Raw genomic sequence first — 17,404 nt, 5'->3', positions numbered from 1 at the left:
CACACTATATATGTGTATATACATGTACATATGTGCGCGCACGTACACATGCATATATACATATACACACACACTATATACGTGTGTATACTCACACACTCATACGTGTGTGTGTGTGTGTGTGTATATATATATATATATATATATCTATATATATATATATATATATACGCACACACACACGTGTATACGTGTGAGTGAGTATACACACGTATGTGTATACTCACTCTCACACACGTATGTATATGTAATATAAATATATATATAAATATATATATATATATTGTACTCACAATCTCGCGCACACACATACACATACACACGCATACACACACATACATACACATAATCTCGAGCGCACACACTATATACGTGTCTCCTCTCTCTAATACACGCACAAGCGTCTAGCACATATATAATCTCGCACATACACACACTCGTACACACGTATGTATAGATATATCTATGTACGTATGTATATACACACGTGTATGTATATTATACGCACACATACACATAATCTCACACACACATATACACACGTGTGTATACATACACAACCGGGTGCCTTAAACAACCTTAAGGGTGCCCTGTCAAATTCCAAATGTGTGCTTTTAGTGCATCAAGCCAATGCTACAATGTTGTCTGTTAATCACTGACAATACATTTTGCCTTAAAATAAATAAAATAACTACTGTAAGTCTGTTTTCCTGTTAATTATGATGAGACTAATTGTAAGAGTAAAATTAGATGCTTTATTTTCAGTTTCTATCAAAAAAAATTAGTGCTTAAATGTGACAAATTGAGATGACTCTGATATCAATAGAGGTGCAATGTGTGGAGGAAAAGGTTGAGTTAGATCATAAGATGAACTGTTCTAAAATGGAACAGAGCCTGTTCCCTGACAGCCAGTATAGGATCAGAAATATTTTGGATTACAATAAAGTTTAACCTCCCTAGGCACCTTCTTAAATAGATTTAGCAAAACAAAGAAACATCCGCTATATAATACTAATAAACTGTTTTAGAAGAACAGCGCATTGAAATGTTGAATCGGAATGGTGTTACAATACTACCAAAATGGCTTTAGATAATGGCTTTAGATGACATTGCAAAAAGGCAAAATATAAAAACATAATCTAGATTTATTTTTAGTCTGAATATTTCTGGTATCTATATATAAATTCTGTACCAGATCGTCTCATCTTAACCCACTGCAAAGCTAGTGAATGCATGTACTTAAAGCAACATTAGTATTTAAAGAGTTTTTTTGTTTATTTAAATAACTCACAGTTCTACTTTCTTAGCTTTTATTATGAAATGTGCTAATTTTCTATTAACGGGGACTATTTATAGAGCTGATTTTTAATTCGCTTCACCTAGATCATTGTATTATTTGGGCATCCTTTAATTTGCAAACTTCACCAATAACATTTATATAAATGGTACTTCATGGATTTATTAACGAAGCCAACTAGTAAACGTTATGGAATAAAAGTTTAAAAAGGTAGCAATAGCCTTAACTTTTATTCCTAGCACTAAACTTACTGCTTAGTTTGAACCGAGTTGTTTGTCAGATCTATAGTCTTCCTTGCACGATTGCATTAAACATTAAGGTAGATGGAATGTTACGCACAGTAGCTCTTTGGTTAATGCATTGTAATGTAGAGCTTAAGGCTATTAAGTGTATCCTTTATGTTGCAGGTTGTTAAAGTCTTTAGTGAAGATGGCACAAGCAAAGTGGTGGAGATTCTAGCAGACATGACAGCCAGGGACCTCTGCCAGCTGCTGGTTTACAAAAGTCATTGTGTGGATGATAACAGCTGGACGCTAGTGGAACACCACCCTCACCTAGGATTAGGTAGGGAACGGACGAGGAGGGCGATATGACCAAGGGATGGGATACTGCTTGATCACACTGCCTTTTTTTCCCCCCGATCTGATTTGACAGTAACGGTTAGGCCCACTTCAATCTTCCCAAGAATGTAACATCTGCATGAAATAGAAATGTTCTTGAAGGTTTCTTGTCCATTATATATCACCTTACACAAGGTCTTAGGCATGCTGATTTTATAATAAAACATAGGGGTTGTTTATTTTTAGCCACACCTTGATTTGGCTATGAAGAACCCCTTTAAAGCACTATCTACACATCGTACATCTGCACTTCATATATATATATATTTTCAGGGGCCTTTTGGGAAAAGTTTAGCCAGTTAAATTATCATATTGAATGTACAGTGCTAAAATAGAACAATTGTCTAATGGTATGGGATATCAGAGCTTGGTATGCAATTAAATGTAACCTCTGCTGGTTTTATGTGCATGTAATATGAGGATGGTGCATCTGAAATACAGTATTAAAATATTAATGTGTTGAGGAATCGAAGCATCGAACTGACAATATGCTGAACTCAAACTGCTGTAACCATGTTACCAAAATAGCTGAATATAGTTAAACTTTTGTTGGCACTGTTAACATATCCAGGCTTATTTTGACAATGTCAGCGTGTACTTGTTACGGGTACATGAATTATCCATAAACTTTCTACCCCTGGAAAATAACATGCTACAATATTAACTCCCTATGCCTATGGGAAACTATGGGCTGCTGTTACCTGTGTGGCTCACAGGAGGCCAAAGCTTCCACTTCTGGTGATCCTGGGGTACTATATCTCGCGGTGCAGCGCCTCCACCTTTTTGAGGATCCCAGCGTAAGCGGGGTAACTCCTCATAGGACCCAATAATAACAATATATCCTGGTATAATATAACTGTTGTACTGTATTACAGTATAACAAAGATAACAATATATCACATCGATACAATACAATGTACTAACAATGGTGGTCCCCCAAGGTACTGAGGATGCCCTGGGTACCAATACCCCTAGTGTCCTGTCCCAGCAAGGCCCACCCAAATGTGAGGTAGCGCTACCCCCTGTGTATGTAGGTGCAAGTTGGGTACCTGACTGGGTACTCCAGTACCCAGGTGCTGCTTGTCGCGATGGGTTGGAGAGGGTCCCACGTAGCGGGGCCTCTGACACAAATCCCCTCTCTCGGAGGTCCGGATCCTCCTTTCCTTGTGAGCTTCAGTCGGAGGGTCTCACAAAATGTCTGTGGAACCTGTAACCTGGTCGCAGGCACCACATGGACATCCATCCACCAGTGCAGCAGTACTGCCTGATACTGATCTGTTGTGGCTCAGGGCATAGCTGGGGCCTAAGGTGCAGTCTCTAGTCCAAGATGGCCACCGCAACTTGATAAAGCTTCTGATAGTGTTAGTTCCGCACTTCCAAGATGGCTGCTGATCCTGCACGCCCTACAGTTTACCCGACTACTGGTTCGTAGACCAGCTGGCAGCGTAGCAGTTTCCCGCACCGGAGGCAGGGAAAGTGGACTCTTACTACATCCTCCCCCGGTGGAGAATTCAACGGCCCCGCTTGAGAACATTTATACAGGCTTTTATATAATAAAAATAAATTTCACAACTTAAACACAGCATAATTGGTACATACTTAAATGGCGTTCAACACTTCAGTTGGAATCACCATAATGGATGCTAGCTTGCACCGAGACGACTGCTGAGATTCATAGTGGGGTGCCCCTAACGAATCATAAGCCACCCTCATTGGAGGGCACCTCTGTCTTTGGCTCCAACGAACTTCTTCAACTTCAGGGACGGAGAGGTTACCATCGGCTTGAGGCCCTTGCCCTCTGAGTGAATGTCATTAACACCCTTGGGGGTGAAGATAGGACTTTATGGGTCCACAGACCGACTTGTTAAGGCCACTGGAGTGGGCGCTTGACTGACAGGGTCATTATCCGCTTCTTCTGATTCCGATGCCAAACTTTTTTCCGCCCCTTTGAATCCTTGATGCGATAGATATGAGGTCAGGCATCTATGACTCAACCTCGAAGAGTGCCCCTCGTCATCTGTTGGCCAGTTTGTACTTCCCCGGTATTCCTAGGTTCCTGAGTTCGGAGAAAATGACTTTCGGCCCAGGACATCGGCTCCGACATTCAAGGGCCCAGGCTTGTACTTCAGAGTAAACTGATAGTTAAACAGGGCAGCCAATCACCTGTGACCGGTGGTGTCTAACTTGACGGAGGTCAAGATGTATGTGAAAGGTTGTCAATTGGCACCTCGGAGACCCCATATAGCTAACTGTGAAGATTATCTACAATAGCCCACTGAGTGCTATGAATTCCAGTTTATGGACCGGGTAGTTCTGATCACTCGCTGTTAGGCTGCGACTCAAATGTGCTACCGACCGGAGGCCTGCAGGGTATTTTTGGTGTAATGCCGCTCCCAGCTCGTTGAAGCTGACATCCATGTGCAGGATGTACGTTGACCCGGGTCTGCATAGGCCAAGACAGGGGCTTCAGTGAGACTTCTTCAGCCCTGTGAAGGCTTTCTCGCAGGTGGAAGTCCATTTGTCCCCGAACGGCGTTCGCAGGGTTGCGGCTCTTCTTGGTAGATTTTCAAAAGATTGTTGACCTTGGCTTTGCTTGAGTAGCCCATTATGAATCTTTGGTAGTACTCGCAAAACCCCAGGAAGGTTCGTAGCTCCATCACATTATCTGGTCTGGGCCAGTTCACCACAGCTTAAACTTTAGCGGGGTCGGTAGCCACTCCTTCGGTGGATACGACGTGGCCCACATAGGTTACCGTAGTGGGGCAGAAGCAACATTTGTCCAGTGACAAATTCAGGCCTTTTCCCAGTCGAGCAGTAAAAAAGGGAACACAAAATGATTGTGTACCAAAGAAAATTCACTTAAATGCACACCTCTCTATTGGATAAAATGTAACCTTTATTGCTATTGACTTAAAACATATATTATCGAGTGTTCGTGTAAGTGTATTAAAAATATATTAAACAAAATTGAATAGAGCAGTGTCAATCCCTGAGATATATATTGCCACTCATATGCTACATTAGCAATGAGATGGTAGGGATAGAGACTGCAGATCAGCGAGGTGGAAATAGCCACCAGTATCAACAGTTAAACACAGTTTGATGAGGGAGGCCCAAATTGATCAAATGACAACTCTCAAAGTGCATACTATGAACACAATGATGTTCAATACAGTATTAATAAGGCACAATGCTAAGATGTTGCATTGGCCACACCATGCTGTGTGTGAATGGTTGATATATAAATATATACTTGTAATGAAGTACCACAGCATACAATGTAGCAAGGATCCACAGCAATGGACCCCCACTAGTAGGGTGTAAAGCACTGTGATGATTTGATGGGCAAGTAGCATAGATGTTATATGGATATAACTAGATGCATCACCACAGTGACAGCCTAGTAGCTACTAATGGCTGTCAAAGAAATTGTTCTAATTCAGTCATTCCACGCATGCGCAGTGGTGATCATAGACTGCCGATGATATCGGGTATGTTCTATCTTCTCACACATGCGCACGCAGTCGTAACGAGGGGTTTAATTTCCATTTAACTACACATGCGCAATGGGTTGCGGCAGCGTTTGACTCTATTTAGTCACGCATGCGCAATGGCGTCTGTAAGCTTTAGATAGGACGCCGCGATTGTATACGAACGGACTTGGCAGCTGCAGCGTTCATATCAAGGTAATACTTTAGTTATATCGGGTGACAGTAGTGATACTTAAGAGAATATGTCAATATTTTTTAACATTCTATGCATAGATGTGCGCATGTGTAGACGTGGATGATGAGATTGATACATGCGCATTGGGACATGTTTACTATGTTTCCATGGTGACGGTCGGCCATTAATAGGCTTTGCTCCCCGATCAATGCAAATATGTCCATGAAGAAGCTCCGTAGCTGGAGGGAAACGTGCGTTGGACACGTGATAATGTTATCAGTCTCCGTTATGGAGCTGTTTTAGTTTTAGTGTAAGATCAGTGCTACCAGTTACACAGTTTAGATATGTATTAACAGTGAGGTTTGAGTATAGGCATCTATGTTCAGTATTTAATCCTGTGGTGATGCATCTAGTTCTATCCATATAACATCTATGCTACTTGCCTATCAAATCATCACAGTGCTTTACACCCTACTAGTGGGGGTCCATTGCTGTGGATCCTTGCTACATTGTATGCTGTGGTAGTTCATTACAAGTATATATTTATATATCAACCATTCACACACAGCGTGGTGCGGCCAATGCAACATCTTAGCATTGTGCCTTATTAATACTGTATTGAACATCATTGTGTTCATAGTATGCACTTTGAGAGTTGTCATTTGATCAATTTGGGCCTCCCTCATCAAACTGTGTTTAACTGTTGATACTGGTGGCTATTTCTACCTCGCTGATCTGCAGTCTCTATCCCTACCATCTCATTGCTAATGTAGCATATGAGTGGCAATATATATCTCAGGGATTGACACTGCTCTATTCAATTTTGTTTAATATATTTTTAATACACTTACACGTACACTCGATAATATATGTTTTAAGTCAATAGCAATAAAGGTTACATTTTATCCAATAGAGAGGTGTGCATTTAAGTGAATTTTCCTTGGTACACAATCATTTTGTGTTCCCTTTTTTACTGATTCACTTTCAGTTCACAGTTTGCACCCACTCATAATTATCGTATGACCATTTAAGTTAATTAGCAAGATTTAAGTTGATCACTCCCTATTCCCTCCTGTTTTTTCTTTTCCCAGTTGATCCAGAATCCTCAAAAGACGTTCTCCGTGCTCTTCTAATGTTCTTCCGAACACAATATTGTCCAGATAGACCAGACACTCCCGGGGATTCATGTCACCAATGGTCTTTTCCATTAACCTCTGGATTGATGCAGGTGCACTACAAATGCCTCGGGGCATCTGGGTGAACTGGTAAAACACGAGGGGGCAGACAAATGCAGTCTTCTCCTGGTCTTCGGGGCTCATTGGTACCTGTAGTATCCAGACTTCGGTTCCAGCACGCTGAACCACTGCCTGATAAGGCGCTGAGGATCTCTTCAATCTGCGGCAATTTATATTGGTCCGGGACCGTGCAGAGGTGCGGTAGTCCACGCACAGATGCGCGAATCCGTTCTTCCGCACTACCTCAATAGACGAGGCATATGGGCTACGGGACTCCATTAAGATACCCGCTGACTCCATCTCCTTCAGGATGTCCCTCACATCCTCCATCTCTGGGAGCTATGCCTCTGGAACGCTCCCGAAATGGAGTGGTATCGTTCAATCGGATCATGTGTTGAGCACACTTGCTGCAGTCCATATCCATCTCACTGGTGGAGAACACATACTTGTGTTTTGCCAGCTTGTCGCTTAGCCTTTTCTTCCACTCTGCTGGCAAGGACGATTTCCCAAAGTCTTACTGCAATCCGGGAGTTGCTTCTCGCACGGTAGCCGCGTTCACATGAGTCAGGGATTCTATTTGAGTAACGGGTATATCCGACCCAATGCTTGACCGTCAAACCATATAGGGTGGTGCGAGATTCTGTATGATCACCTTGAACCAGCAAGGAAGTGAAGACATCCACTTCATCTGTGGCACCATTTTGAACCCTCTCTTGGCATCCTCTTCGGGCATGGTCTCTAATGAAAAATACCAGTTGGCCTCGTCGCGGCCCGGGTAGTTGGATACAGTGGCCATGTGCCTCACACCCTCTGGTGGAATCTGTCAACCCCTTCTCAAGGTTGAAAAATTGTCCAAATCCTACTTGGGCAGAGATCCTATAGCATTATTCTTTGAATACAGGTGAATCCGCAAAGATGATTGGGGTAGTTCGCCGGGTTCTTGCAGAAAGTCCCGGATCAGGGATCTCAACACATCCACGTTGGTCCCCAATATGATGAGGGAACTTGGTTGTTCCCGGGGCTCGGGACATATCATGGCTTCCACTTCCATGGGTTGGGTTTTGTTGGTATTGAACTGCGGTATATTCAATCGCACTTGAATCACCCCCATCAATGGGGTAGCCTTCACTACTGAGGCCCAACAATTTCATCTCCTCTGCCGACTTCATAGGCAGATGTTTTAGATGCAGGTCGTAAATGGCCGGTAGATGATGGTCTCTTGAGACCCAGTGTCCAGCAAAGCAGAGGAGTAAATATCCTCCACTAGTACTCGTACTATGACCGCAGGTGCTACTCGATTGTAGGCATCCGTTTGTGGCTCCTTTTCGGGGCTAGGTGCGTGGGCGCTATCCAGGATGTGGATGGCTGTTCTGCTATTTGAACGGTGCAGGCCATGGCTCCAGATGGAGATTGAGACGGGCGCCACTGAAGGAGGGTTAGCCTCTAAACATTCTGTCTCATTAGGCTTCTGAGCTGACTCCCTTTTGGTCTCTCCCTTGCGAGAATCCTTAGGCTTCTTGAAGTGTGTAGTGCTCAAGGCGCATGCATGGCTGTCACCTGATTCAATAGCCCCATAAATGCAGGTTGGCTATATGGTGGGTGGGCTGTATCCTCTCAGGAACTGTTTTTTCGCCGACATTCATCCATTTCAGAGACAGGGATGAGTTTGCGGGTGAGTAGTGGCCACAATACTATTGTATACGGTGGAGGAATGCAGATAGCTCCTCCCCTTCTTTCTGTCAGAGGGCATAGAACTTAGACCAAAGTTCACTTTCATCGTCCTCCAGAACATAGGCCTGATTTTAACTAGCATCCGGGCCGTTACATCCGTGTACTGTTCCCGGTGCACTCTGACAATCGTCGAAGCAGGGGACTTCAGGCATTCCATTATCCGCTGTTTCTTGACAGCCATGGAACAGGACCACTCTTCCAATACTTGCAAAGTATGGTCCTTCCATCCCTCAATCGATTCTTCCCCCGTGGGTGTTGAATAACCCAGAAAAGACTCGACTTAAGATACTGCTACGTCAGTGGCTTAGCTTCTCTGTCAGCTGCTGTAGGGCTCCAGAGTATCTGAGTATCTGAGCTCCTTCCGAACTGCGGTGGCGCCACCAGACCGTTGGCTGCCGGCCTCACTTCGGCTAGTCATAACCACCTGACACTCCTCCACGCTAGGGGCGACACTAGGTGTTTCCATTTTGATGGTTAGTTCAAAGTATGACGGGACATCCGCCGGGTAGGGCTCCAGGGAGCTGCAGAAATTGTGGAGCATTTTCCTCCGGTATATCATGGGGGCAGTTAACTAAAATCGTACTCCACAGGAGAGTTGTATCCCAGTTTGGGATCTAAGAGTCGGGCTTTAGCAAACCCTGGGATCTGGCTCATTTTTGCGCACATATCAGGTAAGGACAGTGACATTGGAACATGGGCAATGGCCACCACGTAGACACTCGCGTACCCTCTGGTGCGCAGGTAGGGACATGTTCTCTTCTTAAAACTGACATCTTTAATTTTTATCAATCTCATACTGTATCTACCATCAATCTCATGGGTAATGAATGCCACATTTTAACTGCCCTTACAGTAAAGAACCCTTTCCTTTGTTGCTGGTGAAATCTCCTTCCTCCAACCTTAATGGATGACCCCCGTGTTTGTACTGCCCTTGGATGCCGAGTCCTTTTGAAAGCTCCTTGTATTGACACTGAATAGATTTGTATATAGTTTGATATCCCCTCTTGGACACCTCTTTTGTAATGTAAAAAGATCTAAATTAGTTAGCCTCTCCTCTTGCTTTAGTCCTGAATGTAAAAAAATACAATCATGTTGAATGTCTTTTGGGGATTGCATATAGTGGTATGGATTAAACGAATTTAAATGTTATTAGGGAGATTTAGAGACCATAATAGCAATGTTGTTGAGATGAATTGAGGTAATCTCTAGGAAAAGCTTAAGCCATCCTGCAAGTTTATATGCAACATCTTCCACAATGGACCTCCCTGCTAGTGCAAAAGAAAGATCTGTTTAATTTTGCTCGTGCATAATTAAGGGTATTCTACAGATGTAGCAAAGGTTAATCGCTGCCTTTTGATCCTGTGGCAATTTGATGATCTAATATGATGTTTACTACAAGTACATCTGTACATGGTATGCATTTTTTGTCTTTTTCCATAATTTTTAGTTTATGAATAGTTATATTTAATGACAAATACATTATCCACCTGCAAAAAGACCGTATTCTACTGAATAAAAATAATTGCTGTGGCAATTTATCTATTTTAAAGTTGTTTTTTTTTTTTTTTTTTTTTAATATGAATTCTATGTAGCTTTATTTCTGGTGTGTATTCTTTGATGGGGAGTGTTAAATTCAAATTTTTTCTTTTGGAGAAAATGTTTTTTCTCTGACTGTTAAGGAGTGTTGGATTGCCTGTTTTTTCTTGGCCTTTTGGTGAAAGGTGAATTATATCTTTTAAGTCTACATAAAATTGTTACTTGCACATTCTTATATCTTAAGAAAGCCTTAAAAGACAAAATAGGATAAAACTTTAGACCAATTTGAAAACTAACTTTGTAACTTCATTTACATTTATAGGTCTTAATATTTAAGGAATGCCCTGTAGAACATAACCATTGCACGAGAAAAATAAGCGAAATTCTTAGCCTATAAAGTAACATGTTTATAGGATTTAAAAAATTAATAATAAAAAGTTCTGCTAGTTTAAATTGCCAGATGATAACTTGCAAAAATGAAGGGAAACCTAGTTTGGGTTTGGAAGCTTAAAATGCTTGTGCCAGATAATTTAACTAAATGATAGTCCCTTATGAAAAGAGAAACGGATAAGTATTTAGCGATCTAATTTATCATATTGGATGTAGCATTGGGGCTTTTTGTCTTTTGAGATCTTGTAATATTTGTGAATAATTGCTTCAGATAATACTATGAGACACTGGAAATACTGTAAGGGGTTGTTAACCTATGCTGAGCTTGGGCAGTGAAGGGGCCTGAAACACATTCTGGTCCCTCTATCGCCGTGCACCCCAAAACTGGAACAATCTACCAGAGACTCACAGCCACCACCAGTCTAAGTTCTTTCAAAACTAAAGCTCTCAAATTTTATTCTGGTCTGTAACTGTTAGGCTGCGCTCTTAGTGCCGGCGACGCGACGTCGCCCGAAAACAAATGCATGGTCTCCGCCGCGTGCGCTTATAGTAAGCGCGACGGGGCAATGCAAATTTTGGTAGCCAAAATTATTTGATTTTTCAGGGGGTGTCACCTCATGTCATGAACCAATCAGGAGCCTGGTCGTCCGCGACACTGCTGCAAAGCGAAATACAACTTTCGCTTGCGGCGACGGGTGACATCACTCGTCTCCGGCACTATTGGCAAGGCCTTACATGCGCCTATAATATATATTATCTCTTACAGAGCATGCAATGTCTTGTATATAATGTATATCCTGTTCACTCATGTAACTATGTATTTGTCATCTAAACTCTATGCCCAGGACATACTTGAAACGAGAGGTAACTCTCAATGTATTACTTCCTGGTAAAACATTTTATGAATGAATAAATAAAATAAAGGGATTCCAACAAAATTGAGTTGGCAAAATACCAGTTTGAGGTCAGGTAGTTATTTCCCCCAACTACTTTAGGAAATATGGTACGGTATTTTAATGTAATTGCGTAAGGCAAAAAGGTTTCACCGTCCTAGAACTGTAATTAACCAATGGCTATGACTGGTTTTAAGCAGGAAAACATCTGATTACGTTTCTCTTTTTTCCAAAGATTAAAAAAAAAAAAAAAAAACCTCCGTCAAGCAACGAAATATTTAATTTTTCTGAGTTTTGTAGACATACGCTTATCATTGGGGGCAAATGCATTTAATTTTTTTAGTCTGTTATATTTGCATCCTAATAATTACAAGTGTCATTTCGAAATAGAAAATTCTCAAAAATGGTTGGGAAACAAACGTTTGATTTTCTCCTATAACCTTCAAAGAGGGGGGGGGGCTGGGGAGGAGGGGGAAGTAAGAGATTTCTGGGCATTAAAGAAACAGTGATGCGCTCCGCGGGGAATCTGTGTTATCTCCCGTAAAGCCCTGAATGCAACTTGGCCTTAAAAGGACTCTTGCTCTTTGATTTGCCTCATCAGTGACATCACATAATCCCAATCTGTACCATAGAGGCTGTGGCCATTACCCCTTCAGCACTCAAGGGGTTAAGCAACCCTGCATAAGAGAGGGGTGTGTGTGAAGGGGAGAAGAGAGAAATAAAATCCATAGATGGAAGCATTTCAATCATTCCAGTAGAGGGAGTTAAAAATGACCTGTCCCCCTTAGATGACACTAGGTCCGCAGAATACATTTCCAATCTGCTGTAAAAATTCAGTGTGGGGAGACAGGGTGCTGGTGTAGACATCTATTTTCACACTTTCCCACAACGGTGTAGAAGGAAAGTCTACCAAATGTCACTATGAAGTCTAGCACTCTAAATGTTTAAACATTTTTTTTAATTTTTTTTATAGCTTTTAATTTCCATTTTATTATGGGCGGGGATTGCATGTTGCTTGATTTTCTGTCTAGGGAACAATTTATTCATATCTATTTATTGTACTGTGCAATAAAGTGAGCAGTTAAGGAGTTCGGACCCCCCCCCCCCATCTCCCCTTGCATCCCACTATGAAAACCCCATAAAGGTCTGTTAAGTAGCGTGTGCAGATCAAGAATTAGTAGAGGCTCAGGAGACCAAAAATATTATATTGTGAGACTATAACTATTATTTTAATTACTGACTGGTTTCTTAATCACTTGAGTTCCAGAGGGACTTGCAATCAGTTGCAAGTTCCTCTGGCAGTCAATAGGTTAACCCATCATTTTGACACAAAGGCAGTGTTGCTGATGTATCAAGCCAATTTAAAGTGGGGGAAAAAACCACCACATGTCTATACAGTAGGCACAAACCAAAGACTGTTTCTACCATTGAGGTTGCCATATGAATTGACATTGTCAGGCACCATTGAAAGATTTCAAACTGATGCTAAAAATTTGGTACTGTAGGATGGGCTCTAAATCATTGACACACACAGAAATCCATGGCGTGTTGGCAAGTCTCAAACTCTCAATATCCTAGACCTTTGGGATGAGATGTTAATGCTAACCTTGTGTATTATGATGGCATGGTATCGGGACATGATGCCAGAATGAACAAAGACAAAGGGTAAATTGGTGCTGCTTTGTAATTAAATACTTGCATTGTTTTCTTAGTTTTGTTTTGAGCCATTAATTACCTCATCATGGAACCATTATTTATTAGACCGTTAAATATTTGTTTCATAATATATTCATTAAACTGGGTGGAGGATCTCGCATAGTAATATTTTAGCTATAAAGGGATATTAGATTTGTTCAAGCAGAAACCAGTCTGTATGGAGGTTATGATGTGTTCAACCAGTGGCCTTTTTGTTTTCCTTTAAAAAAATTTTTGACTGATTCCGTTAGGCGTTGTTGGTTACATACGCAGTAAATGTGTATTGAAGTAATTGAGACGTGTAGTAAAATGTATGGTTTTTTGTTTGTTTTTTGAGGGACCAATATATACAGTTACAGTAATGAATAGTGTAAAAAATAATTGTCTCCTAGCAGATATAGGAAGGCAAAAATAAAATTGAACCAGTCTCCTCTATACGCCCTCCCCCCCACAAAAAAAATACTTGCTTGAATTCCTTGAACAGCAAATGTTTAGAGCATTCCACAATGTGTTTATAAATTGAAATCCTTAAAGCAGCAACCCAAGCTAGAGGTTTTTCCCCCCCAATAATTTATTTATTTTTTACGAGATACTTACCTACTTAGTAGGTGCCGGTAGCCGCTCTACTTGGCTAGCTGGCATCTTGTAATGGCTGCTTTTCAAAGCGCCCATGCCATGCGGGCCAATAGGAAGTCATGACATCATCGGTGCAGCTTCCTATTGGCCCGCGGGACGCGTGAACTTTACAAAGCAGAGGGATACACCGGCACCCCTTTCAGAGGAAATGGTTTTTGGAAGCATGTGGTTACCGAAGCTGAAATGAATGGGGTTTAGCCCAGACACCCTGGCTTGGTTTGCTTCTTTAAGGGGAGGGGCTTGAAGGGTTGTCAATTTGCTATTGACTTCCATAGCAACAAAAATAAACACGTGTAATCATGCTTACAGTAAAGATGTTGCCAAGTAAGCCAGTTGGGATCATTGTTCCTTATAATAACTGCACACTTTCACAATTAGAGGCGAAATGCAATAAAGATCTTTTTGGCAGACACCTATACTTTTTCAATACATTTTTAAACCATTTCCTAATTTACAATCTGATATTATTATTCTCTTACGATTTATTTAAATTGTATGGTAATAAAGGGTTTATTGATTGTGTGCGATACAAATAAATTTTCTACAGTATGTTCTATGACATGACAATAACCTGATCAATTTAAAGTGGCACTTAACATGTGTATACCACTAAATGCTATAGAAAACTGGATTCTTGTTCTGTTTGACACCTGTATTCTGAGTTTCTCTACAAATCCTATGCTGCCCAACACAATCTTCGAAAGCAGTTATTTTTGTATCATGTAGCCATAGCTATCTAGTATATCCTCTGCTCTGACTACATCTCATTTTAAATAGAAATGTAAAGAACATGCACATTAACCTGGTTATTTATTTATTTGTGTTTGTTTTATTCCAGAGCGGTGCATAGAAGACCATGAATTGGTAGTGCAAGTCCAGTCCATGATGTCCAGCGAAAGCAAATTTCTGTTCAGGAAGAATTATGCAAAATATGAATTTTTTAAGAATCCTGTGGTGAGTGCACAATTTATTTAAAAAAAAAAAAAAAAAACAGTTTATAGATGACCTGTTTTCGGCTCCTTCTTTAAGAACTAAAACTTACCATAGCTGCCAAGCCCACCCACTTTGATGCTCTTTGATGTCCAGTGATGTCAGAGTTGCTCATGTTGAGGGTTATTTGGATAAGTCTCTGAGATCTGCACAGAAAACAGCTCGGCTAAGTGTGATCGAACAGGGGAGAATGTAAACACTAAAACGCTGCTGCAAGCTTTTGGCCTTCTTAAAAACGTGAATACAATTACAAACAAGATGTATACTTATAGTTACAACTTTATATATATTTTTTTATATATATATAGTCAGTCACCAGAGCTCATTGTGCTTTTTATTGTGACCGTTCCCTTTCATTGTGATGCAATCTGTATAGATCCATCTCCTTTTGACTGAAATTAAGATGGCTGACATTTTCCTAACACGTCAAATGGATGAAGCTTGGGTGATTTGAAATGCTTATTTTGGCATTTCAAAAAAATAATGGGCTGTTGCATATTTTAGAGTACTTTTGTGTTATGCTTTATTTATTTTTTTTCTTTTAACCTGACACTTGAACAATCTTGAAATTGAGCTGAATGTGATACTTATTAAAGCGTCAGTTCCGCTTGGCAACACATTAGTTCAATAAACTGAAAGTACCGTATTTAGCCATGTAACCTCTCTAATTGAATGCAAGCTCCTTTTTTTTTAATCAAAATCTTGTAAATTGTTTCCTTTAGAATTAGCTAGGCTTTCATACCATGACTTAAAATAGAATTTATTAATGATTCCAGAATTTTAATACACAATTCTGTTGAGGGGCCTGAAAAAGTGTACATTCAAATTTCTTAAAAATACTACTGGGGAATTTCATGAAGTAGGTAATCAAGGATGAAATGCAATTTGTTTGCCAGTTTTAACTGCATATCTTTTAGAAGTTGAGGCCAAGTAGCTTTACTTTACAATTAATTCAGAGACATTTGCATTTCATGTCTGACCTGTGGTTTTGTATGATAAATCTTGCAGTGCTGCTATTCCACTTCAGGCATGTTAATAAGCTGCTATGGGTATAATTCTATATTGTCCAAAGTAGCTGTTTTTTGGTTGAAAATCCCCATTGACTTTTCAATTGAAGGATAGGGGTTATCTGAAATCTGCTTTAAACAATTCGGAATGAGGCCCTTTTGCTTCTATATAAATTTGAACCATCCTGGTGATATAGTCCCTAAAATGTTCCTAGTATTTTTTTTTTTAATGCTAGTGGGTAAGCTCTCACAAGCAGGGCCCTTGTTACCTTCTGTCTGTTTTACACTTGTTTTATCCTTATTTGGTACATTAACGCTGTACCCCCATTTTACCATAATTCGATCTGTGTGGATCTTCTAAAACGGGTGCGCAAAGTGGAGGGCATGAGATTTTTTGGGGCTCGGCGGTTAGAGGCCCCGCGCTTCGGCGCGCTTCCCCGAAAGCATTTAAAATAAATGCCGGGATCGCACGAGGCCTCTAACTTTTACTTAACTTTCCTTCCAGCGACTTTTCTCCATGGCAACCCGGTGTCAAATGGCACAGCGGGGTCAGGTGCTGTCACGGTGCCTTGGCAACGTGGCGTCACATGACGCAGGGAGGGGGGCGCGAGCCGGAAAGGAGACGGGGGAGCATGTAGGAAACTGCGCACCCCTGTTCTAAAAGACACGGCTGTGAGTCCAAGCAAATCACCTTCTATGCAGGGCGGTGTTTACCTTTGCACATCTTTCAAACAAAGACCAATTCTTTGAAATAAGAAGTCTCCCCCATCTTTTTCTTCTAGTTTCTGGCCGTGTGTAGCATCTGGTTATTAAACATAGTCTAATGTATTTGTGCTCATCAAGAAGTACTGAGGTTGGAGATGGCCCATTCTTAATGCTCTTTAAGTATGAGTATATATCTTTTTGGGGGGGAAATGTCCTTTTTAATGGGTGATCAACATCTGGCTTTTTCTCCAATCTAAACTGCCCATCTGTTGGATCTATTTAATCCACAAGGACAACATGGAAGAGATAAAATAACGATTAAACCTGTTGCTCAGTTAATAATCAATGGAATGGTGGCCCAATATGAACTTAGGTGCCCCTGTAACTAATAAGCATCATGGAGTTGATTAGTGTTGCTTAATAGATTAAAAATGAATTTATTACTGGCACTACAAAGGTTATCCTCGCAAAATGAGAATGGAGTAGTTGGATGATTTATTTCCCCATAGTGTGCAGTATGCATGTGTATTTTATATACAGTTGTGTGAAAAAGAAAGTACACCCTCTTTGAATTCTATGGTTTTACATATCGGGACATAACAATCTGTTCCTTAGCAGGTCTAAAAATTGGGTAAATACAACCTCAGATGAACAACAACACATGACATATTACACAGTCATGGTTTATTTAACAAAAATAAAGCCAAAATGGAGAAGTCATTTGAAAACAAAGGATACTTTATGATTCAATAGCTTGTACAACCACCTTTAGCAGCAATAAGTTGAAGTAATCATTTTCTGTATGATTTTATCAGTCTCTCACATCGTTGTGGAGGAATTTTGACCCACTCTTCTTTACAACGTTGCTTCAGTTCATTGAGGTTTGCGGGCATTTGTTTATGCACAGCTCTCAAGGTCCTGCCACAGCATTTCAATGGGGTTGAGGTCTGGACTTTGACTGGGCCATTGCAACACCTTGATTCTTTTCTTTTTCAGCCATTCT

The 17,404-nt window shown here is 40.8% G+C and overlaps 1 protein-coding gene across 18 annotated transcripts in view; it reads left to right on the top strand.

Moving 5' to 3' along the window:
- Window positions 1-17,404, top strand: part of GRB10 (growth factor receptor bound protein 10) — a 286,718-nt gene that overhangs the window by 226,425 nt on the left and 42,889 nt on the right. For all 18 annotated transcript variants that reach the window (XM_075586488.1, XM_075586487.1, XM_075586486.1 and 15 more), the window contains 2 exons: window positions 1,705-1,861; window positions 14,538-14,653. In XM_075586488.1, coding sequence (XP_075442603.1) covers window positions 1,705-1,861; window positions 14,538-14,653 — 273 coding nt within the window. The remainder of the gene's footprint in view (window positions 1-1,704; window positions 1,862-14,537; window positions 14,654-17,404) is intronic.

This window comes from Ascaphus truei, chromosome 2 (assembly GCF_040206685.1).
Source record: "Ascaphus truei isolate aAscTru1 chromosome 2, aAscTru1.hap1, whole genome shotgun sequence".
In the NCBI taxonomy this organism is placed as follows: Eukaryota; Metazoa; Chordata; class Amphibia; order Anura; family Ascaphidae; genus Ascaphus; species Ascaphus truei.
The sequence above is the reverse complement of the archived record's forward strand: the minus strand, read 5'-3'. Positions and strand labels throughout refer to the sequence as shown.